Source organism: Scyliorhinus torazame, chromosome 6, assembly GCF_047496885.1.
Source record: "Scyliorhinus torazame isolate Kashiwa2021f chromosome 6, sScyTor2.1, whole genome shotgun sequence".
NCBI lineage: Eukaryota > Metazoa > Chordata > Chondrichthyes > Carcharhiniformes > Scyliorhinidae > Scyliorhinus > Scyliorhinus torazame.
The window spans coordinates 268,726,126-268,752,830 of NC_092712.1; the positions used below are offsets into that span (position 1 = coordinate 268,726,126).

Below are 26,705 nucleotides of genomic sequence, written 5' to 3' on the forward strand. Positions count from 1 at the left end.
CAGAGCTGAAGGGGTTGGATTATGAGGAGAGGTTGAGTAGACTGGGACTGTACTCGTTGGAATTTAGAAGGATGAGGGGGGATCTTATAGAAACATATAAAATTATGAAGGGAATCGATAGGATAGATGCGGGCAGGTTGTTTCCACTGGCGGGTGAAAGCAGAACTAGGGGGCATAGCCTCAAAATAAGGGGAAGTAGATTTAGGACTGAGTTTAGGAGGAACTTCTTCACCCAAAGGGTTGTGAATCTATGGAATTCCTTGCCCAGTGAAGCAGTAGAGGCTCCTTCATTAAATGTTTTTAAGATAAAGATAGATAGTTTTTTGAAGAATAAAGGGATTAAGGGTTATGGTGTTCGGGCCGGAAAGTGGAGCTGAGTCCACAAAAGATCAGCCATGATCTCATTGAATGGCGGAGCAGGCTCGAGGGGCCAGATGGCCTACTCCTGCTCCTAGTTCTTATAAAGGTAAGGAAGTGTTGTTGCAACTATACAAGGCATTGGTAAGACCGCATCTGGAGTATGATGCACAGTTTTGGTCCCCTTATTTGAGGAAAGATGTAGTGGCATTGGAGGCAGTTCAGAGGAAGTTCACTAGATTGATTCCAGAGATGAGGGGTTTGTTGTACTGTAGCCACTTAAAATGGCTGATTCCCTATTAATTTGGCCAAAACCCGATTTAAAATGGCTAACCGAAAAGGCTGATGGGAAAAGCAGGCAACAGGACACAAACTGACAGCTGCAGACAGAATAGCGTATTCGGCTCTGGGGAAGTCGGCCCAGATCGATACTCAAGACTATTAGCAGCACATCAGCCCAGACATCTGCAGTTTAATCGGCTATCCCCGGGAACAATTGCAACATATTAGCAATTGAATGCCGGGCCAGACCTGTCGGCGCCTGCAGTGGCCGAAACAAAGACAGGTGAACGACCACCCCCCGATCGCGGAATCGCCCAGTTATTGGATATATCGAACCCAGTGATTGGGAACAAGTCCAATCACTTGGGACTCAGGGTCAAGGGCCGCCCCGAGAGGCGGGAAGCCCTGGGACCCTATAAAGTGAGGGGCCAAGTTCAGATCGCTCTCTCGTCTTCTCCTGCTCGAGACCTTTGCAAGAACGTCCACCAGAAACAGTAAGTTTGACTCCAGCGATCGCTACCCGATAAAGACTCCTAGCCATCGACCCGTATCAGCCTTTTGAATCCCACGGGCCAGATCCGATTCGATAAGCCATTCGTTTCCCTGACCTGGTGGGCCCTTGCTAAAGTTAAGTATTGGCCAGTAGTGGTAGGTTTCTATGTAGATAGTAGGATTATTGTGTAAGCATTACTTGTTGTATATAATAAATGACCGTTGATTTCAATCTTACTAAGCGGTGTGCTGACTTATTAATCATAACTCGAGCTTGAACCACGTGGCGGTATCAGAAAGATACCTGGCGACTCGTGAGCAAAGGTGACATAATCAGAGCTAATAAAACTAAGGCTAAGAAGCGCAACAGTACGAAGAGAGATTGAACAGTTTAGGCCTGTACTCTCTAGAGTATGAGGAGCAATCTAATTGAGGTATCCAAGATGCCAACAGGTATGGATAAAATAGATGTGGAGCTGATGCTTCCTCTTGTGGCGCATTCTTAAACGAGAGGTCAGAATCTTAGAATAAAAGGTAGCAAATTTAAAATAGATGAGGGAAAACCACTTCTCCGAAAGGGTAGTCAATCTGTGGAATTTGCTACTCCAGAGTGTGGTGGATAGAGGGACAGTGAGTTAATTTAAGGAGTTAGACAGATTTTAATTGGTAATGGGTTGAATGGTTATGGAGAATGGACAGGGGAATGGTTTGAAGCCCCGATGATCACATCAAGGGTGTTTAGGCTCGGGAGGCTAAATTGCCTACTCCTAGGTCATGTGTTCTAGGGAAGAGATGCTCTGGCTGATTTCACAACCCAGCTCTTGGATCTGTAACATTGTAGGTAGCAGATGAGGAACATATCAGCCATGATAAAATGGCGAAGCAGACTCGATGGACCAAATGGCCTAATTCTGCTCCTATATCTTATGAACTTATAAGGTAGGCAGCTACTCTGAAAAATGAATAATTTCCTAATTTTCTCTAAAGAAAAATGACAATGGAATTTTCCAAAGAGTGTAATGTCCGAGTTGATGTTTACGCCTATTTTGTACCAAATAAGGATCCCATTATTGACCTAGTAGACCTTTCTGCTAAAATTAAAAATTCAAATTGCTCTCCCTAGTGAACTGCAAAAGGAAATTTCTTAAATTTTCTATAGTATCCAGGCTTGACATGCTCGATTTAGCTCTCCCAACAGAAGGTGATATTGTAACAGAATGAGTTTAATTATTTAACTGCCTGTGTGCAGTAGCACTAAATGTAGCTATGTTATTCTCTGCCAATTTAAATCAATGTTGTCAATTATTTCATAATTTTGTATGTTTGTATCTGTTATAAATTTATTTCACACAATATGAAAACAATGTGCAGCTTTTAAAATCTAAATGCTTTTTGGTAATTTATTTAATATGCAACAGATCCAAACATCTCTCTCGTAACAGGTTACGCTATCAACAGGATCTCAGAGGAATGAATTCATTCCGCAGTCACTCACTTTTTCAGTACCTCTTCTTTTTTCTTATGCTGCTCACTGCCACTTTCAAAAGAGAACCCAGTAAACAGACGAATGTTCTTTTTCAATGTGGGAATCTGAAAAGAATTCAACAGGACACCAACAGATTACAGCTAGTTAATAGAAACAAATTCATTTTCAGGACATGCTACCCATAAACCTAAATACATCAAAGTATATGCATTTAGTTGATAAGTAATTGAGTCATATAGACTCAGTTTTGATCCTCAGCCTGTTGAAGTAACCATGGGCTTCAAGTCCCCTGGGTTTATTAGATTTCATTCTTAATCCCATATGGAGGTTCCTGAGTGAACTCAAGGGGAGTTCAAGATCCAGTTCGACTGTGATACCATTAAATGTTTGAACAAGTCTATAATAACTCAGTTTGTGTCTTTCTGAACTGTTTTGATTTGCCAGTTTAAGGGGATTGTATGTTGGTGGGTGGTCTCTGGTGCACGCAGAGGCATGTGGGGCGTGCAGGAACTGAAGAAACAAATCATGGGACACACATGTGGCTGCCACGTTGGTGGTGGTGGGGCAGGGTCAGGTGGGGTTGGTGGAGAAAAACAACAGCAGACGGTAAATGGTGGGGAATATTGTGGCCGATCCGGGGGTGGTGGTCAGGGGGAGGCTGGAGGGGGGTGTTGGGGAGGATTTCGGATTTGGATATGCACCGGTTGATTACTTGGTGGTGGTGGTGGAGGGGCACTCGTGGAGGTTTGGGAGGACGAGGACGAAGGAACTTTCATACTTCTCTCATAAACTACGTGTATTCCCGGACTGACTATTTTGTTATGGACAAGATGCTGCTGGCCGTGGTGGCCAACTCTGGGTATTCGGTGATTGTGGCCTCCGACCACGCGCTGCATTGGGTGGGTTTGCAGGTGGGTCGGGGGAAGCTCAACGGCCACAGTGGAGGTTAGAAATGGGACTGTTAACGGATGAGTGGGGTTTGTGAGAGGGTGAGGGCTGCCATACGGGGCTATGTGGAGGTGAATGTTACGGGGAGGTCACAGCTGCCACGTTGTGGGAGACACTCAAGGCTGTAGTTGGAGGGGAGTTTATTTCGATCCGGGCGCAGAGGGAGGGGGTGGTGCGGGAGAAGAGGGCAAGGCTGGTCGACGCATTCTTGAGTGTATAGGAGGTACTCGGTGGCGCTGGGGGAGAGGTTGTTGAAGGAGAGAGAGGTTCTAGATGGAGTTTGGGTTAGTGTCTACGGCAAAAGGCGGTGGGGCAGTTGCGAGGGCCAGAGGGCCAAATTACAAGTACGGGGAGAAAGCGAGTAGGATGCTGGCCCATCAGTTGAGCAAACAGGTAGCGGCAAGGGAGATTGCTAGAGTGAGGCATGAAAGGGGGTAAGATGGTGATGGACCTGGAGGGGGGTGAATGGGGTATTTGAGGCCTTTTGTAGGAGGCTATAAGAGACGACGGAGCGGGGGTGGGGGTGAAGGGAAGAAAAAGAAAGATGTTTCCCAAGGTGGAGGAAAGGTGGGTTCCCAGTCAAGTTTTATAAAAAGTTTGGGGCGGAGCTGGGGCCACTGCTGGTGAGGACTTATAATGGGGACGGAGTCCAATTTCGTTATTGAATGTTAGTGCCAAGTGTTTGCATTGTGGGTGGAGGACTGTGTGCCCAGGTTGATCGGGGAAGACCAGAAGGGTTTTGTGAAATAAAGGCAATTGTCGGTGAATGTGCGGACGTTCCTTATGTGATTATGATGGAGGTTGAGGTAGTGGTGGCAATGGCCGCGGAGAATGATTTTGATCGGTTAGAGTGGGCATATTTGTTGGAGGTGCTGGGACGGTTCGGGTTTGGACAGGGGTTTGTGGTTTGGGTCCGGTTACTGTACAAGGCACCAGTGGCAAGTGTGCGAACGAACCAAGTGAGTTTGGGATACTTTGGGTTACACCGTGGGACGAGACAGCCCGCTCTCCCTGTTGTATTTACCTTGGTGATAGAGCCACTGGCAAAGGCGCTTTGAGCGTTGAGGGATTGGGGGGGGTTTATTTTAAGGGCATTTGGCTGGTTTTCAGGATATAAATTGAAATGGGAAAGAGCGAGGTGTTCCCAATCAATGCTAGAGGACAGGAAAGTTGAGGGAGCTGCCGTTCAGGGTGATGAGAATGAGCTCCAAATATCTTGGCATCCAAGTGGCGCGGAGCTGCATAGGTTGAATCTGGCCCGTTTGATGGAGGGGATGAAGATGGATTTTATGAGGTGGGCCATTGTCGTTGGCTGGGCAGGTGCAGATAGTGAAAATGAAGATGCGGCCTAGGTTTTTGTGTGTTGCAGAACCTCCCGACCTTTGTCCCCAAATCGTTTTTCAGGAAAGTTAATTGGTTGATCTCAGGGTTTGTGTGGGTGGGGAAGGTCCCACGGGTATGGCGGCTGGCATTGCCAAATTTTATAAATTACTATTGGGCTACGTACATTGTGATGGTGAGGAAATGGGATGTGGAGGAGAGGGCGGTTTGGAACAGGTGGAGGCGGCATATGTTGGTGAACAAGTTGGAAGGCTTTACTGTTGGCACCTTTGCCATTCTCGCCAGCCAGATATTCCGCTAGTCCAGTGGTGGTGTCGGCTGTAAGGGTGTGGGGCAGTGTAGGCAGCCCTTGGGGTTGGAGCGTATCTCGTTGCGGGTGCCTATTTGTGATAATCATAGGCTCGTGCCACTGAGACTGGATGCGAGGTTCTGGGGGTGCCGGCCGGTGAGGATTGTGTGTTCGGGGACTTGTTTATAGACTGGAGGAGTTGTACGAATTGCCCTGGGGGACTGATTTTGGGTACCTACAGGTTCGGGATTTGAGGAGAGAGGTGCCGTCCTTCCTAGAGTTGCCGCCTCCGGTGCTACTAGATAAGCTTCTGTCAGAGGGTGAAATAGGGGAGGGGATGGTGTTGGATATTTACAAGGAACTGATGGAGAGGGAGGCGCCCTGGTGGAGGATGTTAAACGCAAATGGGAGGCGAGCTGGGAGAGGAGGTGTGGCTACTACACTGGCTGAGGTCTTGCAGAGGATGAATGCGTCCTTGTCGGGTGCGAGGTTAAGCCTCATCCAGTTTAAAGTGGTGTAAAGGGCCCACACGACAGTGGTGAGGATGAGCAAGCTTTTTTGAGGTGGTGGAAGATGGGTGCGGATGGTCCGCAGGGAGGCCTGCGAATCACGTCCACATGTTCTGGGCGTGTCCAAGACTGAGGGGGTTCTCAGATGTTATGTTAGAGGTTCTTGGGGGGGGGGGGGGGGGGCAGAGTTCAGACGTGACAATATTTGGTGTGTCGGAAGACCTGGGGGGGGGGGGGGAGAGAGAAAGAGGAAGGAGACACCGATGTATTGACCTTTGCCTACCTGATGGACAAATTTTGTTATGTTGGCGGGACTTGGAGCTGCCGAAGGCAGGGGTGTGGGTGAGCAACCTAGCAGAATTCCTGAGGTTGGAGAAGATCAAGTTTGTTCTGTGGGGGGTCGGTAGAAGGGTTCACCTGGAGGTGCAAACAGTTTATTGATCTCTTCAAGGAAGTCTGAAGTGTCCCCAGGGTTCACCTGGCGGTGGAAACAGTTTATTGATCTCTTCAAGGAGGTTTGAAGTGTCCGTGGTTGTTTGTTGAGTTGATGTGATGTCTTTTCTGATGTTCTTTTGACACTTTTTTTTTTGCTGAAAAGCCTTGACTAAAAATAATTTTTAAAAACTTTTATTGCCAATGAAGATAACATTGCTAACTGTTACTTATTAAGGCTCACACATGCAAATAGTGCCCAGTGACTTGTACACATGCAATGGGTTAGCCCTTTGGAGGATAAGCAGAAAATTCTTCCTTGCAAAAAATAGCATATTTACAATCAGTTACTGATTAACTTGGCTTTTGTACACAAAAAAATGAAACATGGGGTTCTCTAAATAAAATTAGAAACGTGAAATGTTACTTTGTTTTTTACCCAACAAATGGCACACAAAATGATCAAATCCAAGTAACTAGATATTTTTTAAGAGCGAAATACTGCAGATGCTAGATAAACACAGGTCTGGCAGCATCTCTGGAAAGAGAAAATTGAGTTAACGTTTCAAGTGTGTATGACTCCTTTTCAGAGTTCTTTAGAGATTTTTTTTGATCATCTTACCGAACCTGGCCTGTTGTATAAAATCTTGTGAAGAGATCGGAGGTCTTCAGCCTTAGTTTTGCCCATGAAATACTGTACTCTCTCAATTTCTCCCAGCCTTGTGCCTCTACCTGAATAAAAAAAATTTAAAAATCACATTTAACTATGGTTAGTTTAAATCTGCACAATAGTGTGCACTACAATACAACCAGTGGTCACAGCACCCTGGCATCTGGCACCAACGTCAAAAACAACAATCCACAACATCACTTCGCAGTTTCATGTTCAACACTTGTGGCAGACCCTGTCTCTCAAATATTGGCCTTCACAGACAGCAGCAAAGGTGCACAAATTGAAGACACTCCACCTAATTGAATAGTCTCCTGTGTGCCCATCTCTCAGAGGAAATATCCCATTATTCCAAATGGTCAACTTTTTCAACCAGTCAAAGAATTTTATAAACAGCGATACATACAGCTTCTGATAAAGCAGCAAATGCCCCACGACTTCCACATGAACTTCCTATATAAGGTCTTTACTTAGCAACAGTATATTACACACAGATTAATGATGATTAATTTTATTTTCCTTGGCGTTCTGCTTTTACTAATCAGAATACAATAGATCATTGCAGCCTTTTACCCTGCAGTTCTAGGATTTGTATACACGTTTGTTTCACAGCACAGAAGGAGATGAAGCCTTCAGTCCATCATGCATGCTCCTTCCACAGGTCAGGCACAATAGCCTGCTCCATCACAGATGCCTCATCACCCATTAAGTTACCACATTTCTATCACCTTGCATCGAAACAAAAAAATCCAAGCAACTTTAAAGCTTTTTTCCCCCCACTGTGTGCGTGCGGTACGTGGCACAATGGTTAGCATTGCTGCCTAGTGCCGAGGATCCGGGTTCGAATTCCGGCCCTGGGTCACTGTTCGTGTGGAGTTTGCACATGCTCCCCGAGTTTGCACATTCTCCCCGTGTCTGCATGGGTCTCACCGCCTCAACCCAAAGATGTGCAGGCTAGGTGGACTGACCACATTAAATTGCCCCTTAATAGGAAAAGAGAATTGGATATTCTAAATGTTTTTTTTAAACTATAAAGCTTTGAAATGTTTACCTTCAGGAATACTAAATGTCTCTTTTGCAGATGGCGTCACTTGTAAAGTCAGTCTTTCCACTTTTTTCTTTTCCCTTTTCCCTTCTACAATGGGACTTCTTTCCAGTAATCCCACTGCAACATGAAAATAAACATTCCTGTAAAATAACTTCAGTTTCAAATTTAAAAATAAATAACCAGCACTGATTTACACTTTACCCCTCTCCTCCTCTTCTTCTTCCTCCTCACTCTCCAATTGTTCATCTTTCTCTTCTTCTTTCGTGGAGGACTTGTCAGGCTTATTTCTCTTCTTTGTTCCTTCAGCCTTGTCCCCTTTCTCAAGTGCAGCCATCTTTGAATCTGCTTCCGTTGACAAGAGAATGTCTATCAACATAGAAATCAGTATCAGCTCTTAAGGAAACTAGCATTAGTACTTTCACAAAATGCAACTTGAATGCATCATGATCTGCTTAAATTATGCAAATCTGAGCCTTGGTTCGCAACCCTTAACATAAAAATCTTTTGGTTTTCAATCTCTGAACAATTTCATTGAAAGCCCTGAAGACAAACAAGGTATAAGGGGCAATTTCGTCCCAAGATTGGCTCGCATCAGTACTCCTCCTTTATTACCTCAAACGTATCCAAATTTTCCATTTCACCATGTCAACAGATGCACTCGCTCTCTTAGCTTCTAAACCATGTGTCCCTCCCAACATACTTCACAGGAGCATTAAGAAATAAAGATAACACTGAGGACATCAGAAGATATGAATACATGAACATCTGAATTAGGCCTCTTTCAGCCTGCTCCGCTATTCAATAAGATCTTGGCTGATCCAATTGTGGCCTCAACCCCATATTCTGCCTAGCCCCGATGCCAATGGTGGGCTGACTAAAATCAAGGATGCAAAAAATGCCATGCTAGAGTGCATCGGTGTACTGGAGTATTGAGAGGCTGGAGATTACAGAAACAGTGACCTAGTTCGTGGGTGGCACATTGGTTAGCATGCTGTCTCACAGCTCCAGGGACCTGGGTTCAATTCCATCCTCGGGTGACTGTCTGCGTGGGGTTTGCACTTTCTCCGTGTCTGCATAGGTTTCCTCCCGGAGCTCCGGTTGCCCTCTCAGTCCAAAGGTGTGCATGTTAGGTGGATTGGCCATGCCGAATTGCCCCTCGGTGTCCAAGATGGGGTTACTGGGTTACGTGGATAGGGTGGAGGCATGGGCTTAAGCTCAAGTAGGCTGCCCTTTCAAAGGGCTGGTGTAGACCCGATGGGCTGAATAGCCTTTTTCTGCACTGTAGGGACCTATGATGTAAAAACAAGTACAAAAAGTTTAAAACCAATGCTGGGCCAGTAGCCAATACAAGTCTCTGAGCACAGGGATAATGGGTAATCGGGACCTTGGATGAGTAGAGTTTATTCAGGTGGAAGTTGAGAAGCCAGCCAGGTGATCACTGGAATCGTCACATCTCAAGGGGGTTTCCGCAGCAGATGACCTAAGTTAGGGGAGGAGTCAGGCAATGCTTTGGAGGTCGTGGTGTGTCGCAGCTGCGCATCAGCCTCAAATGTTCCACATTCTGCAATATAAAGGTCACTCACAAAGACAGATTAGAGGTACATGCTCATCTTGGTGTCAAATCCAAAACCAAAATTGCAAGTGACCTGGATCAGCTTTGGAGAGCTGCCAGGGAAATGGATAGAGTTGATGACTAGGAGGAGAGTTTGTATCAAGAACTGAAGAGTTTGATCCGGAAGAAATTCTTGCTCATCTAGTACAGGATGTTAGACAAGTAGTGTGACAAATCAGAAACAGCAGAAGGATTGAGAGAAGGAGTTGAAAGACGAGGGGCAGCAGAATAGATGAGATGTTGGATGTCAAGGAGAGATTTCTGGGGGATTCTAGTAGGAGTGGAAGAGAAGCCATTGCTCCCGATTCTCTGGCCAGGACTGGACAGATAATTGAACTAGGTGGGGTCAGCTCGACAGCTGGAAGGTCAAATGATCAACCATGTCAAAGATGAAAGGTGAGAAGGATGGAAATGCATCATTTACCACAGTCAAGGATGTTATTTGCAAGACTTTTGTTAAGGATATCATAAAGCTATCTCTGGCCACTTCTTTCAAAGAATCATAGAATTTACAGTGCACATTCAGCCCATCGAGTCTGCACCGGCTCTTGGAAAGAGCCCCCTACCTTAACCCACACCTCCACCCTATCTCCGTAACCCAGTGACCCCACCTAATCTTCTTGGACACGAAGGGCAATTTAGCATAGCCAATCCATCTAACCTGCACATCTTTGGACTGTGGGAGGAAACCTGAGCATCCGGAGGAAACACTCGCAGCCACAGGGAGGTGGTGCAGACTCCACACAGACCGTGACCCAAGCCGGGAATCAAACCTGGGGGCCGAGAGCTGTGAAGCAACTGAGCTAACCACTGTACCGCTACTAGAATATGCACTGCAGCAACTCCTCCGATGGCACCTTCCAAACCCGCAACCTCTTACCGAGAAGGGAAGGGCAGCGAATGAATGGGAACATCACTAGCACCTCCAAGTTCCCCTCAAAGCTACACACTATCCCGACTTTGAACTATATTGCTGTTCCTTTACTGTAATTAGGTCAAATTCCTTGAAGTCCCTCCCTAATAGCACTGTACACGTACCTACATTACATGGACTGCAGCTGTTCAAAAAGGCAGCTCACTACCTCCTTCAAGGGCAATTAAAGAATGGGGAATAAATGCTGGCCGAGCTGGCAATGCCCTCATCTCAAACAAGAAAAATGAACAGCTTACAATATTTTAACAAACTTAACCACAAAATGCTATGTTGTCATTAACACAAGGGATAAACAGGTTCCTCCTCATCATTGCTTCAGGCATTTGGTCGGTGATTCATCTTTAATAACATGCAATTTGTTTTCGATCTGGACTGTTTTGATTGGCCAGTTTAAGGGAGGTATGAAATGTGGTTCCCCGGCACCTGTGGACTGACAGGTAGTTAATTAAATATTTATTTGGGTATAACTATTTTTTGATCCAACTGATGATAATAATAATGTGTCATAAGTGGGCTTACATCAACACTTCAATGAAGTTGCTGTGAAAAGCCCCTAGTCGCCACATTCCGGCACCTGTTCGGGTACACAGAGGGAGAATTCAGAATGTCCAATTCATCTAACAAGCATGTCTTTCGGGAATTGTGGGAGGAAACCGGAGCACCCGCAGAAAGCCCACGCAGATATGGGGAGAACGTGTAGTTTCCGCACAGGCAGTGACCCAAGCTGGGAATCGAACCCGGGTCTCTGGCACTGTAAAGCAACAGTGTTGGCCATTATGCTACCATGCCACCTTAACCGTGGTACTGATACGAGGTACCAGGAGCAAGGGCCAAGGTCCTCGGTTTACAACCACGTGTGGCTCTTCTAATCAAGGAGTTTCAGGAACGTGGTCTAACTGCAATTTTTAAAACTCCACGTTAGTTTGTGGAACCTTGCTGTACACAATGTGGTTGCCTCCTGGATTTGGTGGGCAGCGCCTCACACGCAGAGGCATGGGGTCCTGCTAACAGTTATTTAGCCGTCCTGTACAAAAATGGAATCTGTGTGAAGCAGTGGGGATTCCCTCTGACCGCTATTAAGGCCCTCTGCCTTTTAAAAAAAACATTGGGTGGAAATCAATGAGGATTTGTCCTTTATCTCACCTCCCAATAGTAGTGTTAATATACACAATAACTGGAAGATGAGTAAATGCGAGCGTAACCTGGGACCAGTGAAGCAACGACTGTCAGCTCAACCGGCGGCCCTACCTGGCGAGGGAGGGAGAGCCAGACAGACAGCTCGTGAGGCAGTACCGCAATCAATATGGCAATTGCTTCGGAGAGAGGCAGTGACATGAATGGCTTGGGAGGGATGGATGATGGATTTGGTTAGGTATATTAATTTACTGGCAAATATTTTGCAGGTCTCTGCAGGTACAGCCACCCAGGAGGCCAAGAGAGAATATCAGACCAAGCTAGAGTACAGACTAGTGTTACAGACTCTCGGCGGTTGTGGCAAGGCCTAAACAACATAATGGGCTACAAAGCAAAGCCGAGCAGTATCTCTAGAAACAGCGCACCCTCCCCGATGAACTCAATGAATGAAATGAAATGAAAATTGCTTATTGTCACAAGTAAGCTTCAAATGAAGTTACTGTGAAAAGCCCCTAGTCGCCACATTCCAGCGCCTGTTCGGGGAGGCTGGTGCAGGAATTGAACCGTGCTGCTGGCCTGCCTTGGTCTGCTTTAAAAGCCAGCTATTTAGCCCTGTGCTAAACCAGCCCCTATGCATAAACCAATGCATTCTATGCCTGGTCCAAACAGGAAACCGTCGATCCGCTATAGAGTGCCCCAGCAGCCCATAACACACCTATACCCACCATCACAGCTTCCGAAGTCAGATCTGCCTTCCTGAAAGTGAACCCTCGGATGGCGATGGGTCCACACGGGATCCCTGGTCGTGCACTCAAGAGCCTATGCAGACCAGCTGGCAAATGTGTTCGCGGACATCTTTAACCTGTCTCTACTCTGCTCCGAGGTCCCCACCTGCTTCAAGAAGACCACCATCATACCAGTGCCAAAGAAGAACCAGGCAACGTGCCTCAATGACTACCACCCATGGCCCTAACATCAGTCATAATGAAGTGCTTCCATTCGACTCTGTCGAAGGCCTTTTCTGTGTCCAGGCAGACCAACCCCTCAGGTGTTCTCTCCCCGGATGGTGTCATGATCACGTTCAGCAGATACCCAATGTTCGATGTTAGCTGTCTACCTTTAAAGCCAGTTTTGTCTTCGGTTACCACCTCTGGTACGCAGTCCTCCAGCCTCTTGGCCAGGAATTTGGCCAGTATTTTCGCGTCTCCATTTAGCAGTGAGATGGGTCTGCACTTCTGTTGGGTCTTTGTCTTTCTTGGGTATCAGCGAGATTGAGGCTTGTGCTAGCGTAGACAGCAGGGTGACCCGCGCCAGGGAGTCCTCAATTACTCCCAGAAACTCCTGCCATTGCTGTTCTACTGTCTTTCCCACTAGGCTCTGCTCCCAGTTGATTTTCATCAGTTCCTCCCTCATGCCCCTGTAGTTACCTTTATTTAACTGTAACACCTTTACATCTGATTCTACCTTCTTTCTTTCAAATTGGAGATTGAATTCTACCATATTATGATCACTGCCTCCTAAGTGTTCCCTTACTTTAAGATCTTTAATCAAGTCTGGCTCATTACATAACACTAAGTCCAGAATGGCCTGTTCCCTCGTGGGCTCCATCACAAGCTGTTCCAAAAAGCCCTCCTGTAAACATTCAATGAATTCCCTTCCCTTGGGCCCACTGGCAGCATTATTTACCCAGTCCACCTGCATATTGAAGTCCCCCATGATCACTGTGACCTTGCCTTTCTGACATGCACTTTCTATTTCGTGGTGCATTTTGTGCCCCTGGTCCTGACCACTGTTAGGAGGCCTGTACATAACTCCCATTATTTTTTTTTGCCTTTGTGGTTCCTCAACTCTACCCACACAGACTCCACATCATCTGACCCTATGTCGTTTAGTGCTATTGATTTAATATTCCGTTCTTACAAGCCCTGGAAGCACCTATTTCGCCCCTATGAAGTCGTCGATCCGTGAATATACATTGTGTACTTGGGAGAAGGAGAATTCCTCCCCTAGGTGGGCGAACTGCCATGGGTCCACTGCCCCCATTTGCTCCATGAAAGTGCAGAGTTCTTTCATCATGTTGGAGATCTCTCTTCTTTTGGCAGCACGGCCCCTCTCTCCTGCACACTTCCCGGTGCTGGCTCCCCGCTAGTATGGTGAAACCCCCCCCCACAGGGGCTGGTTGTGCATCTTCGAGTCGCCCGTTACCTGAGCTTATCTGCCATTGCCCTCATCTGCGCTCTGCTGCCCTCGCTCCTACCCAGGACGAGGCAGTACAATCCCACGCAATGTGATTGTCATGGTGGTTCACAGTTGGCAATTCAGAAAGCAGAAAGTAAAAGTCACTTCCTATGAGCTCTTCATTTCTGTCCCTGCTGCCGTTTCTCTAGTCCGTTCTCCAAGACCAAAGTGCTCCCTACCTTGGAATGTGACCCAAAGCTTGGCTGAGTACAGCATCCCAAACATTACCTCATTTTTGTACAGCTCGGCCTTCGCCCTATTGAATTCTGCCTGGTGCTTGGCTAGGGCAGCCCCAAGGTCTTTGTAGATCCAAATCCGGTGATCTTCCCAGTTACAGTTCTTAGTTTGTCTCGCCCAGTGCAGGTCTTGGTACCAGTGCATTTTGGCAATTATCGCCCTTGGCTTGGGCGAAGCAACCGGTGTGCTCTGTCAACTTCTGGTGGGCTGAGGAAGCTATCCTTTCCCACCAGGTTGAACAGCATTTGGGCCACATAGTCCGTGGGGTTCCTACCTTCGATCCTTAGGTTTTCGCGCCTCAACCAGTTCTCTTGGTTTTCGATTTTCCTTTTCCAACTCCCCTGCATCGTGACCAGCCTTGCCACTTCTTTCTCCAGGGTGACAATCCAGTCGCCCCGAACTGTTGCAGCTTTTTCCAGCTCTTCCAGTCGCCAGAGCTTCCGCACCCTTAACTGCAGCTTGAACATCTGATTTGTCTCTTCTCAATGTTCTCTCAATTCTCTTGAGAGAAACATCCTCCACCCATCCCCTGGTGTGGGGAGGGCTTCTTGCACGGCAGGCCGGTCCTTCTCGCTCACCGCCTCATGCGTCGATCGGTTGGGTCATCTGTTTATCCAGGCTTTTTCCGCTCCTGGTTTCCACACGGCCTCCGGAATGGCAGCTGTTTGCCATTTTCCTCTTGCAGAGGTGTGGGGATCTTTTTCCCTGGCGTTATCGAGCTATTTCGGGTGAAAAGAGACTATTTTTGAGGTTCATGGGAGGAGAGTCACCTGATGTGCAACTTCTTAGCACATCCCTGTCACTGGAAGTCCTTATCTACTTTCTTAAATCATGCATCAAATATTTTCAGGCATTTAATTTTTTTTGTTACACACATCAATGTTGTTGTGAATGTTCCCATCAAACCTTCTGGATCTCAGGTTCAGGGACACATCATCAGTTTGTGCCAACTCCAGCTCCACATTGGAGGTCTTCCAGCTCATTTTGTCTCTGCTAGCTTCTGCAAGAGCTACCCAGTCCCCTGTGCTTTCCATGTGGACCTGCAAGTTTCTTTCCTTTTCAAATGTAACTTTCCCTGTTGAAAGTTACTATTGTAACTACTTCTAGGTCATAATGCATTGCATAAAATATAATTCAATACTATTATCTGGTTCTTTTTTGCCCATTCTCCTAAATATGTGCCCACTGGTTACAACTAATCCTGCCAATGTAATCAGATTTCTTCCGATTTACTCACTCGTCATCATTTTGAGCACATTTTAATTCTCTCCTTAATCTCTCTGCTCCTAGGATAATTTGAGCTTATTTTAGTCTCTTCACAAGACTAAAGCTCCTCAATCATTGGCACCATTACAGTAAATCTCCACTGTCTAACCTCCCAGGCTTTGAAAATCTTGTTGAGCGCATCATTCATGTGCTTTTCCTGCTACTTTCAGCACCGCCACTTGCTGGATACGAGAGTTGATAATGACACCCAATCAGTGATTTGCAAATGTTTTGCATAACTCCCCTGTTTTTACACACTGCGTCTCTATTTAAAAATTGTTGGATTCCATATGTGCTTTTCCTGAAAACAAAAACAGCTGTATTAACTTGTACACATAAACAGGTTTCGGTTCCTGTGCACCTTTTAAAATTGTACCACTTAAGATTTTATCTAACAGGACATTGTTTCCCAATGCAGTATTAAGTAGGGGCAAATATCCTTTGCTGGTGTTGGGTAGGGAAGCTGTGATTTAATACATTTTAAAGACTGCAACTCCAAGGAGACACTGGACTAACAATTTATAACAGGATAACTGTCCTATCAGAGTGCTTAAAAAAACATCAGATGAACCTGGTACAGATCCTTTTATATAGCTTACATTTGTATAGTGCCTTCATTTCAAAGGGTTTCACAGGATCATTATCAAAATGATCAAAAGCTCGGTCAGAAAGATAGGTTTTGCAGAGCATCTTGAAACAGGTAAAGATGTTGACGTTAGGGGAGGGAGGGGCAGAATTCTACTTAGAGAGATGGAGTCGGCTTTGGGCTTAGAATTTCAACCATTATGGTATTGGACAAGAAATGTGACAAAAAGACAAGACTGAGCTAGCCAGGTCCTAAAGGACATAGCTGCTAGACTGGGACTGTGACAGTTAATAAGTGAACTAAGAGGGAAAATCATACTTGACTTCATCCTCACCCACCTGCCTGCTAGAGATGCATCTGTCCATGACAGTAACATTAGGAGCGACCACCGCACAGTCCTAGCGGAGACAAAGTCCCGTCTTCACATTAAGAATACCCTCCATCGTGTCGTGTCACGCTATCACCATGCTAAATGGGATAGACTTCGAAAAGATCTAGCAACTCAGGACTGGGCATCCATAAGATGCTGTGAGCCATCAGCAGTAGCAGAATTGTACTCCATCACAATCTGTAACCTCGTGGGCCGGCATATTCCCCACTCTACCATTACCACCTAAGCCAGGGGATCAACCCTGGTTCAATGAGGAGTGCAGGGGGGCATGCCAGGAGCTGCACCAGGCATACCGAAAAATGAGGTGTCAACACACGATTACTTGTGTGCCAAACAGCACAAGCAGCAAGTAAAATAGACAGTGTAGCAATCCCACAACCAATGGATCAGATCGAAGCTCTGCAGTCCTGCCACATCCAGCCATCAACAGTAGTGGACAATTAAGCAACTCACTGGAGAGGGAGACTCCACAAATTATCCCATCCTCAGCTGTGGAGGGCCGAGCACGTCAGTGCAAGATGCAAACTGAAGCATTCGCGACAATCTTCAGCCAGAAGTGCAGGGTGAATGATCCATCTCGGCCTTCTCCGGAGGTCACCAGCATCACAGATGTCAGTATTCAGTCAATTCGATTCACTCCACGTGATGTAATGAAAAGGCTGAAGGCACTGGAAATTGCAACGGCTGTGGACCAGCAATAGTACTGAAGACACGTGCTCCAGAACTTACTGTGCCTCAAGCCAAGTTGATTTAGTACAGCTACAATATTGGCAATTACCTAGCAATGTGGAAAATTGCCCAGGTATGTCCTGCATACAAGAATCAGGACAAACCAATCCAGTCAACTACCACCGCATCAATCTACCCTTGATCATTTGTAAAGTGATGGAAAAGGTCAACAGCGCTACCTAGAAGCGTTTACTCAGTAACAACCTGCTCATGGAATCTCAGTTTGAGTTCCATCAGGGTCACTCAGCTCCTGACCTCATTGCATCCTTCGTTCAAACATAGACATCAGATGTTCACTGATGACTGCACAATGTTCAGTACCAATCATGAATCAGATAGTGAAGCAGTCTATGTCCAAATGTAGCAAGACCTGGACAATATCCAGGCTTGGGCTGCAAGTTATATTTACGTCACACAAATGTCAGGCAATTACTATGTCAAACAAGAAAGGATTAACCATCACCCCTGGACATTCAACAGCATTATCATCGCAGAAGCACCCACTATCAACATCCCGGGGTCATAATTAACCAGAAACTGAATCCAACACATAAATACTGTGGCTACCAGAGCAGGTCAAAGGCTAGGAATGCTGCGGCAGGTAAATCACCTCCTGACTCCCCAAATCCTGTCCACCATCGACAAGGCACATGTCAGGAATGTGATGGAAACTCTCCACTTGCCTGGATGAATGCAGCTCTAACAACACTCAAGAAGCTTGACACCACCCAGGTCAAAGCAGCCCGCTTGATTGCTACCCTTTCCAAAGACATTCACTCCCTCCACCACTGACAAACAGTGACAGCAGTGTATACCATCTCCATGATGCACTGCAGGAGCTCATCAAGGTTCTTTTGGTAGCACCTTCCAAACCCTTGACCACTACCGTCTAAGATAAGAGCAGCAGATACATGGGAACGCCACAACCTGGACGCTTCCCTCCAAGTCACTCACCATCCAGGACTTGGAAATATATCACCATTCCTTCACTGTTACTTGGTCAACATCTTGGAATGCCCTCCCTAACAGCACTGTGGGTGGGGCGGCACATAACACAGTGGTTAGCACTGCTGTCTATGGCACTGAGGACCCGTGTTCGAATCCTGGCCCTGGGTCACTGTCCGTGTGGAGTTTGCACATTCTCCCCGTGTCTGTGTGGGTTTCACCCCCACAACCCAAAGATGTGTAGGTTAGGCGGATTGGCCACACTAAATTGCCCCTTATTGGAAAACAAAATAATTGGGTACTCTAAATGTATTTTAAAAAACAGCACTTTGGGTGTACCTACACCTCAGGGGCTGCAGTGGTTCAAGGAGGCAGCTCACCACCACCTCTGAAGGACAATAAATGCTAAACTAGCTAGCGATGCTCACATCCCTTAAATGAATAAAAATGAAGTCCCAATATACTTCCCTTAAACCACATTTGCAGTCAGGTGATTTAAAATAGGGTATTATTCGCAGATGGAAAGGATCACATGCAATTCAGACACCCAATTCTTGAGCACGGGGTGAGGTAGCTGAAAAATTGAGACAAGCAGGAAGGGTAGCAGGAGATTAGCTGTTGCAAACACTGATTCAACCGGATGGACAGTGGCAGGGAGGTAAATAAAACTAGCGTTGAGGGAACGGAGCTTGATGTGGAATCCAACATTCAGCTGTAGGAAATTGCATGGCCGACTGGAAGTCAAACCAGCAATCTGCAGAGGCAACAGAGGGATTGAAAGAGATGTCAGAGAAAAGAAATCAACTGGCGTCAGTATTCACGTATGCAGATTTGTGTCACTGCTCAGCAGCATGTAGACCTGGATGATTTCAGGCAGAGTTCTTTTTTTAAAAAAAATATATTTTATTAAAGCTTCTCGATCAACCAAGAATTTTCCATTTTTACAACTTTGTAACAATATATACATTGATCGTTTTTTAAAATAATATATTAACTAACGGCAAGTGCCAACACAAATAAAAAACAAAACGTAATAGTAACATTGAGAAGATAAATACGAACAGCAAATATGTAACACACAAAAAAAACCCGAAGACCTAAATGCATCCCCCCCCCCTCCCCCCTAGGTTGCTGCTGTTGTCTTTCCTATTTTCCCTTATCGCTCTGCAAGATAGTCGAGGAACGGTTGCCACCGCCTGGTGAACCCCTGAGCCGAACCTCTTACTGCGTACTTTATCCGCTCCAATTTTATAAACCCTGCCATGTCGTTTATCCAGGCCTCCACGCCAGGGGGTTTAGCTTCTTTCCACAAGAGTAGAATCCTTCGCCGGGCTACTAGGGACGCAAAGGCCAAAACATCGGCCTCTCTCGCCTCCTGCACTCCCGGTTCATCTGCGACCCCAAATATAGCCAACCCCCAGCTTGGTTCGACCCGGACCCCCACCACCTTTGAAATCACTTTTGTCACACCCACCCGGAACCCGTGCAATACCGGACATGACCAAAACATGTGGGTGTGGTTCGCAGGGCTTCCCGCGCACCTCCCGCACCTATCCTCCACCCCAAAAAACCTGCTCAATCTTGCTCCCGTCATATGTGCCCTGTGTAGTACCTTGAATTGGATCAGGCTGAGCCTGGCACACGAGGACGAGGAATTTACCCTACTTAGGGCATCCGTCCACAGCCCCTCCTCAATCTCTTCCCCCAGCTCCTCCTCCCATTTTCCTTTCAGTTCCTCTATCATCGTCTCCCCCTCGTCTCTCATTTCCCTGTATATATCGGACACCTTACTGTCACCCAACCCACGCCCCCGAAATCACTCTGTCCTGGATCCCTTGCGCCGGGAGCTGCGGAAATTCCCTCATCTGTTGCCTCACAAATGCCCTCACTTGCATTTCAGGCAGAGTTCTTAATGGACTACTAAAGAGGATTGATTGCATTGGAATAGGAAGAAAAAGTGATAATTGGGTGTCAGAGAAGGCAAATAGTTTCTGCCATATGGCATCATTACTGAAGTTCCTAAGGAAGTGTCCTCACCCAGTCACCTTCAATGATCTTTTGTCACAAAGTCAGCAATGGTGTTGCTGTTGCTTTCAGTATTCAGTTCCATTGACAATTCTACCAACAAAATATGCAGCAGGTTCTGGTCGACATCCATGTATACAATGGCCTGTACTAAGTTATGACCATCTCAAGAAAATACCAAACGACTTCCGGTTGCGGCTATGCCTAGGTAGGTCGCACGTTCGGCAGCTCCCGCCGGGAACGGCCCTTTGGGCTCCCCAGAGGAGCCCCAATGGCAATTGTTCGGCTTCCAGTGTGGGAAGGTGACAGCAAGGTCCGTCCGACATTATATGGATTGGACCAGGAGTGGAGCGGTTAAAAAAGTGATCCTGGGGCAGCGAAAAGTGCAAGGGAGGAAAAGCAAGATGGTGGCGGGTGGAGACCAAGCAGCGTGGGCGCAGTGGTCGCAGGAGCAGCAGGAGTTTCTTAAACGCTGCTTTGAGGAGCTGAAGACAGAAATGCTGGCGCCAATGAAGGCGGCGATTGAGAAGCTTGTGGAGACCCAGAAGGCCCAAGGGGCGGCGATCCGGGAGGTGCGGCAAAAAGCCTCGGAGAACGAGGATGAGATCTTGGGCCTGGCGGTGAAGGTGGAGGCGCACGAGGCGCTGCACAAGAGGTGGGCGGAAAAATTCAAGGATCTGGAGAATAGGTCGAGGAGGAAGAATCTTCGGATTCTGGGTCTTCCTGAAGGAGTGGAGGGGCCCGATGCCGGGGCATATATGAGCACGATGCTCAATTCGCTGATGGGCGCGGGAGCTTTCCCGAGGCCCCTGGAGCTGGATGGGGCTCATCGGGTCCTGGCAAGGAGACCCAAAGCCAACAAGCCGCCAGGGGCTGTAGTGGTGAGGTTCCACCGCTTTATGGACAGAGTGTGTGTCCTGAGATGGGCCAAAAAAAGAGCGGAGCAGCAGGTGGGAGAACACGGAGATCCAAATTTACCTGGACTGGAGTGCAGAGGTGGCTAAGAAGAGAGCTGGTTTCAATCGGACTAAAGCAGTGCTCCATCGGAAGGGGGTGAAGTTCGGTATGCTGCAGCCAGCACGATTGTGGGTCACGTTCCAAGATCGGCACCACTATTTTGAAACGCCCGATGAGGCATGGAACTTTATACAGACTGAAAAGTTGGACTCAAATTGAGGGTTTGTCGTGGGGGGATGTTTACTGTGTTCACTGTGTTTATTACGTTTGGGGAATGTTCTCTTGGTTTGAGTGCTGGGTGGGGATGGGTGAATGGATTTGATGTGGGGGCTGTGGGAGAGTGTGGGAGTCGGTGTTGGAGGGGCAGGCCCCTGCAGAGGAGGAGGGGGAGTGGAGGCCCGGGGATGGGGAGTTGGGGTAAGGCCGCAAAAAGGAGCTGCGCCAGAGGGGGCAGGGGCCAGCTCAGGAAAGCGCGGGCTTTTTCCCGCGTTAGGGAAGGATGGGGTTGGGGCCGGGGGGGGGGGGGGGGTGCAGGTGCAGGAGAGGAGCGCACACTGACTGCGAAGGGGAGGGGGGATTCTCACACTGGGGGGGTCGATGGAATGGCGGGAGAGGCCGGGGCCAGCTGGAGTCAGCTGACTTATGGGAGTGTCATGGGGGGAGCAAAATGGCTAGATGTGGATCTAGCGGGGGGGGGGGGGGGGGGGGGGGGGGGAGAGAACAGGGTTGCTGCTGCATTGGCCAAAGGGGAGCTGGAAGTAGGAGAGGTAGTCGGGGCGGGGGTCTGCCGCCTGGGGGACTGGAGGGTGCGGGAGGCGCGGGCATGTGGCTGACCTAGAAAAAGAGATGGCTAGTCGGCGGGGGGGGGGGGGGGGGAGAGTAGCCCCCCAATCCGGCTGATAACTTGGAATGTGAGGGGCCTGAACGGGCCGGTCAAGAGGGTCCGGGTGTTCGCGCACTTAAAGGGACTGAAGGCAGACGTGGTTATGCTCCAGGAGACACATCTGAAGGTGGCAGATCAGGTTAGGCTGAGAACGGGATGGGTAGGGCAGGTCTTTCATTCAGGGCTTGATGCGAAGAACAGAGGGGTTGCAATACTGGTGGGGAAGCGGGTGTCGTTTGAGGCACTGAATATTGTAGTGGATAATGGAGATCAATATGTGATGGTGAGCGTTAGGTTTCAGGGGGTGCGGGTGGTACTGGTGAACGTATATGCCCCGAATGATTTATGAAACGCATGCTGGGTCGGATTCCAGGTCTGGAGGTAGGAAGCTTGATAATGGGGGGGGGGGGGGGGGGGGGGGAGGAGACGGGACACCAGCGCCCACTGTGGCGCCTTGATGTGGGACTATTGGCGGATGAGGGGGGGTGCGGGCAGGTGCGGGGGTGCATTGAAAGATATTTGGAGGCCAACGACAACGGGGAGGTGCAGGTGGGGGTAGTCTTGGAGGCGTTAAAGGCGGTGGTCAGGGGAGAGCTAATCTCCATTAGGGCCCACAGGGAGAAGAGGGAGGGGAGGGAGAGGTTGGTGGGGGAGATTTTAAGGGTGGACAGGAGTTATGCAGAGGCCCCCGAGGAGGGGCTACTCAGGGAGCGACGGAACCTCCAGACGGAGTTCGACCTGTTGACCACGGGGAAAGCAGAGACACTGTGGAGGAAAGCGCAGGGGGCGACGTGAGTATGGGGAGAAGGCGAGTCGGATGCTGGCACACCAGCTTCATAAGATGGAGGCAGCGAGGGAGATTAGTGGAGTTAAGGATAGAGGGGGGAATACGGTGCGGAGTGCGGTGAGAATAAACAGGTATTTAGGGACCTCTATGGGGATCTGTACAGGTCCGAGCCCCCAGCGGGGGAGGAGGGGACGCGACGATTCCTGGATCAGCTGAGGATCCAGAGGGTGGAGGAGGAGGAGGAGGAGGAGGTGGCTGGTTTGGGGGCGCCGATTGGGCTGGAGGAGCTGGTTAAAGGATTGGGGAGCATGCAGGCGGGGAAGGCCCCGGGGTCGGAAATGAAATGAAAATGAAATTAAAATCGCTTATTGTCACGAGTAGGCTTAATGAAGTTACTGTGAAAAGCCCTTAGTCGCCACATTCTGGCGCCTGTTCGGGGAGGCTGGTACAGGAATTGAACCGTGCTGCTGGCCTGCCTAGGTCTGCTTTAAAAGCCAGCGATTTAGCCCAGTGAGCTAAACTACAGGAATTCTACAGGAAATACGTGGACCTGCTGGGCCCATTGCTAGTGAGGACTTTCAATAAGGCGAAGGAGGGGGGACCTTGCCCCCGACAATGTCTAGGGCGCTGATTTCTTTGATCCTGAATCTGGACAAGGATCCACTGCATTGTGGGTCGTATAGACCGATCTCGCTCCTCAATGTTGATGCTAAGTTGCTGGCGAAGGTGCTGGCTACGAGAATTGAGGATTATGTCCCGGGGGTGATTCAGGAGGACCAGACGGGATTTGTGAAGGGTAGGCAATTAAATACAAATGTGCGGAGGCTCCTCAATGTGATTATGATGCCCCCGGTGGAGGAGGAAGCGGAGGTAGTGGCAGCTATGGACGCGGAGAAGGCCTTTGACCTGGTGGAGTGGGAGTATCTTTGGGAAATGTTGCGGAGGTTTGGGTTCGGGGAGGGGTTCATCAGTTGGGTTAGGCTGCTACATAGAGCCCCGGTGGAGAGTGTGGCTACGAATCGGCGGAGGTCGGAGTACTTTCGGCTGTACCGGGGGATGAGGCAGGGGTGCCCCCTATCCCTTGTTGTTTGCACTGGCAATTGAGCTTCTGGCCATGGCACTGAGGGAGTCCAGGAAATGGAGGGGGCTGGTTCAGGGGGGGCGGGGGGGGAGAGAAGGAACACCGGGTGTCGTTGTATGCTGACAACCTGTTGCTGTATGTGGCAGCTCCAGTGGAGGGGATGGCGGAGGTCATGCGGATCCTAAGGGAGTTTGGGGACTTTTCGGGGTATAAACACAACGTAGGGAAGAGTGAGCTCTTTGTGGTGCATTCAGGAGACCAGGGAAGGGGGATAGACGAGCTAGCGCTGAAGAGAGCGGAAAGGAGCTTTCGGTATCTAGGGATCCAAGTAGCTAGGAGTTGGGGGGGCCCTGCACAGGCTCAATTTGACGCGGTTGGTGGAGCAGATGGAGGAGGATTTTAAAAGATGGGATGTGCTGCCACTCTCGGGTGCAGTCAGTCAAAATGACGGTCCTCCCGAGGTTTCTCTTTGTGTTCCAGTGCCTTCCCATTATGATCCCCAAGGCCTTTTTCAAATGGGTAAGTAGGAGCATCATGGGTTTTGTGTGGGCAAATAAGACCCGGAGGGTGAAGAGTGTGTTTCTGGAGCGTAGCAGGGACAGGGGGGGCTGGCGCTGCTGAATTTGTGCGGCTATTATTGGGCAGCCAATGTGGCGATGATCCGTAAGTGGATAATGGAGGGAGAGGGGGCGGCGTGGAAGAGGTTAGAGATGGCGTCCTGTGTGGGCACGAGCCTGAGGGCGCTGGTGACAGCACTGATGCCGCTCTCGCCGACAAGGTACACCACGAGTCCGGCGGTGGCGGCGACGCTGAAGATCTGGGGGCAGTTGAGGCGACACATCGGCGAGGTGGGAGCCTCAGTTTGGTCCCCGATTCGGGAGAATCATTGGTTCGTCCTGGGAAGGATGGATGGGGAGGTTTCGGAGCTGGTATCGGGCAGGGATTAGAAGAATGGGGGAACTGTTCATCGATGGGACGTTTGCGAGCCTAGGGGCGCTGGAGGAGAAGTTTGGGCTACCCCCAGGAAACGCTTTCAGGTACATGCAAGTGAGGGCGTTTGTGAGGCGGCAGGTGAGGGAATTCCCGCTGCTCCCTGCACAGGGGATTCAGGACAGGGTGATTTCGGATGTATGGGTTGGAGAAGGCAAAGTTTCGGCGATTTACCAGCTGAAGGAAGAGGAGGCGGCCTCGGTGGAGGAGTTAAAGGACAAGTGGGAGGAGGAGCTGGGGGAGGAGATAGATGAGGGTCTGTGGGCTGATGCCCCGAGTAGGGTTAATTCTTTCTCCTCTTGCGCCAGGCTCAGCCTAATACAGTTCAAAGTTACTCACAGAGCGCATATGACAGGGGCGAGTTTGTGTAGGTTCTTTGGGGTGGAGGACAGATGTGGGAGGTGCTCGGGAAGTCCGGCAATTCACGTCCATATGTTCTGGTCGTGCCCGGCATTGGATGGGTTTTGGAAGGGTTTTGCGAGGACTATGTCCAAGGTGGTGAAAGCCCGGGTCAAGCCAAGTTGGGGGTTGGCATTATTTGGGGTAACGGACGAGCCGGGAGTGCAGGAGGCGAAAGAGGCCGGTATTCTGGCCTTTGCGTCCCTGGTAGCCCGGCGGAGGATTTTGCTATTATGGAAAGATGCATAGCCCCCTAGTGTGGAAGCTTGGATCAATGACATGGCAGGGTTCATCAAGCTGGCGAGGATAACGTTTGCCTTGCGAGGGTCTGTGCAGGGGTTCCTCAGGCGGTGGCAACCGTTCCTAGACTACCTCGCGGAGCGTTAGGAGGAGGTCAGCAGCAGCAGCAGCCCAGGGCCGGGGTTCTTTTGGAGTGGCGTTTGGGTGGGTGGTGGGGGGGGGGGGGGTTTCTCTATTGGTGTTTTAAATGTCATATGGGGGGTTATTGTATATGGGGGAAATCCAATGTATAATTTTTGATTGTTGTGTTCTTGTTTCTTTCTTTTTGTTGGGGGGGGGGGGGGGGGGTGGTTTGTTGAAAATCTGTTGAAAAATTTGAATAATTTTTTTTTTTTTTTAAAGAAAATACCAAACTATTTAACCCAACCTTCAATAGCATTATCACCATCAAATTCTCCATTGCCAACATGGCAGTGGTGATAGTGGGGAAACCAGGGACCTGAAACCATATCAATATCGTGACCACACAAGCGAGACAAGAGACTGAATATCCCACAATTGCCTCACCCCTGACTTTTCAAACTTCTCCACTAAAAAAGATAAAATCATGAACATCATTGGGTAATCATTCAAATCGTGTACCTGCAACAATACTGAAGCAGCTTGATAGCACCCTGATAAAGCGTTGACTAAAGTCCCTGAAAGTGAACTCAACAGCCACACCCTCCACTGATGGCACATTATGATTTCAGTTTGCACTGCCTACAGGATAAACTGATGCAAGCAACTCACCAAACTGTTTGACAGCACCTCCTAACCCATGAACCCTACAACCAAGAACAAGAAGGATAGGATACAATCGATCCACGTTCCTCTCCAAGTTATAAAACATCCTCTTTGAGACATTATACTTTGTCCAAATCCAAAATTCTGTCCCCAACACCATCATGGAAGCATCAGCATCATCCCAAGGACTGAAGTAGTTTAAGGTGGATTGCGAATATACCTCCAGAGTGTGATTCAATTCCCATACCGGCTGAGATTATCCATGAAGGCCCAGGCTTCTCAAACTTGCCCCTCACCCAAGGTGTGGCGATCTTCAGGTTAAATCACAACCAGTCAGCTCTCTCCCTCAAAGAAGCAGCTTACAGTCATCTGGGACCATGGCGACTGTACCTTACCTCTGTCCATCTAGTCTTGCAGTCCGATGTAAAAATAATAAATGTGCTTTACGCAGCAAATAGTATCAGTACCACAGGCTCCCTTCTAATTCTGAAGGCTGTCGAACACATTAGTATGGACCAAACAGAAAGCCATCAGGAATTCAAAATATTCAAATAACGAGTCTAGGCAAATTTAAGATTGATTGTACATAGAACTATAGAACCCTGCATTGCTGAAGGAGGTCATTCGGCAC

General features: G+C 48.4%; 1 protein-coding gene across 1 annotated transcript in view; it reads right to left on the reverse strand.

Moving 5' to 3' along the window:
- LOC140425424 (protein DEK-like) overlaps positions 1-26,705 on the reverse strand; it is a 73,953-nt gene that overhangs the window by 33,898 nt on the left and 13,350 nt on the right. Inside the window, exons 2-5 of the mRNA XM_072509694.1 lie at positions 8,056-8,220; positions 7,858-7,971; positions 6,759-6,868; positions 2,627-2,721 (exon numbers count right to left, since the gene is read on the reverse strand). Coding sequence (XP_072365795.1) covers positions 2,627-2,721; positions 6,759-6,868; positions 7,858-7,971; positions 8,056-8,188 — 452 coding nt within the window. The 5' untranslated portion in view covers positions 8,189-8,220. The remainder of the gene's footprint in view (positions 1-2,626; positions 2,722-6,758; positions 6,869-7,857; positions 7,972-8,055; positions 8,221-26,705) is intronic.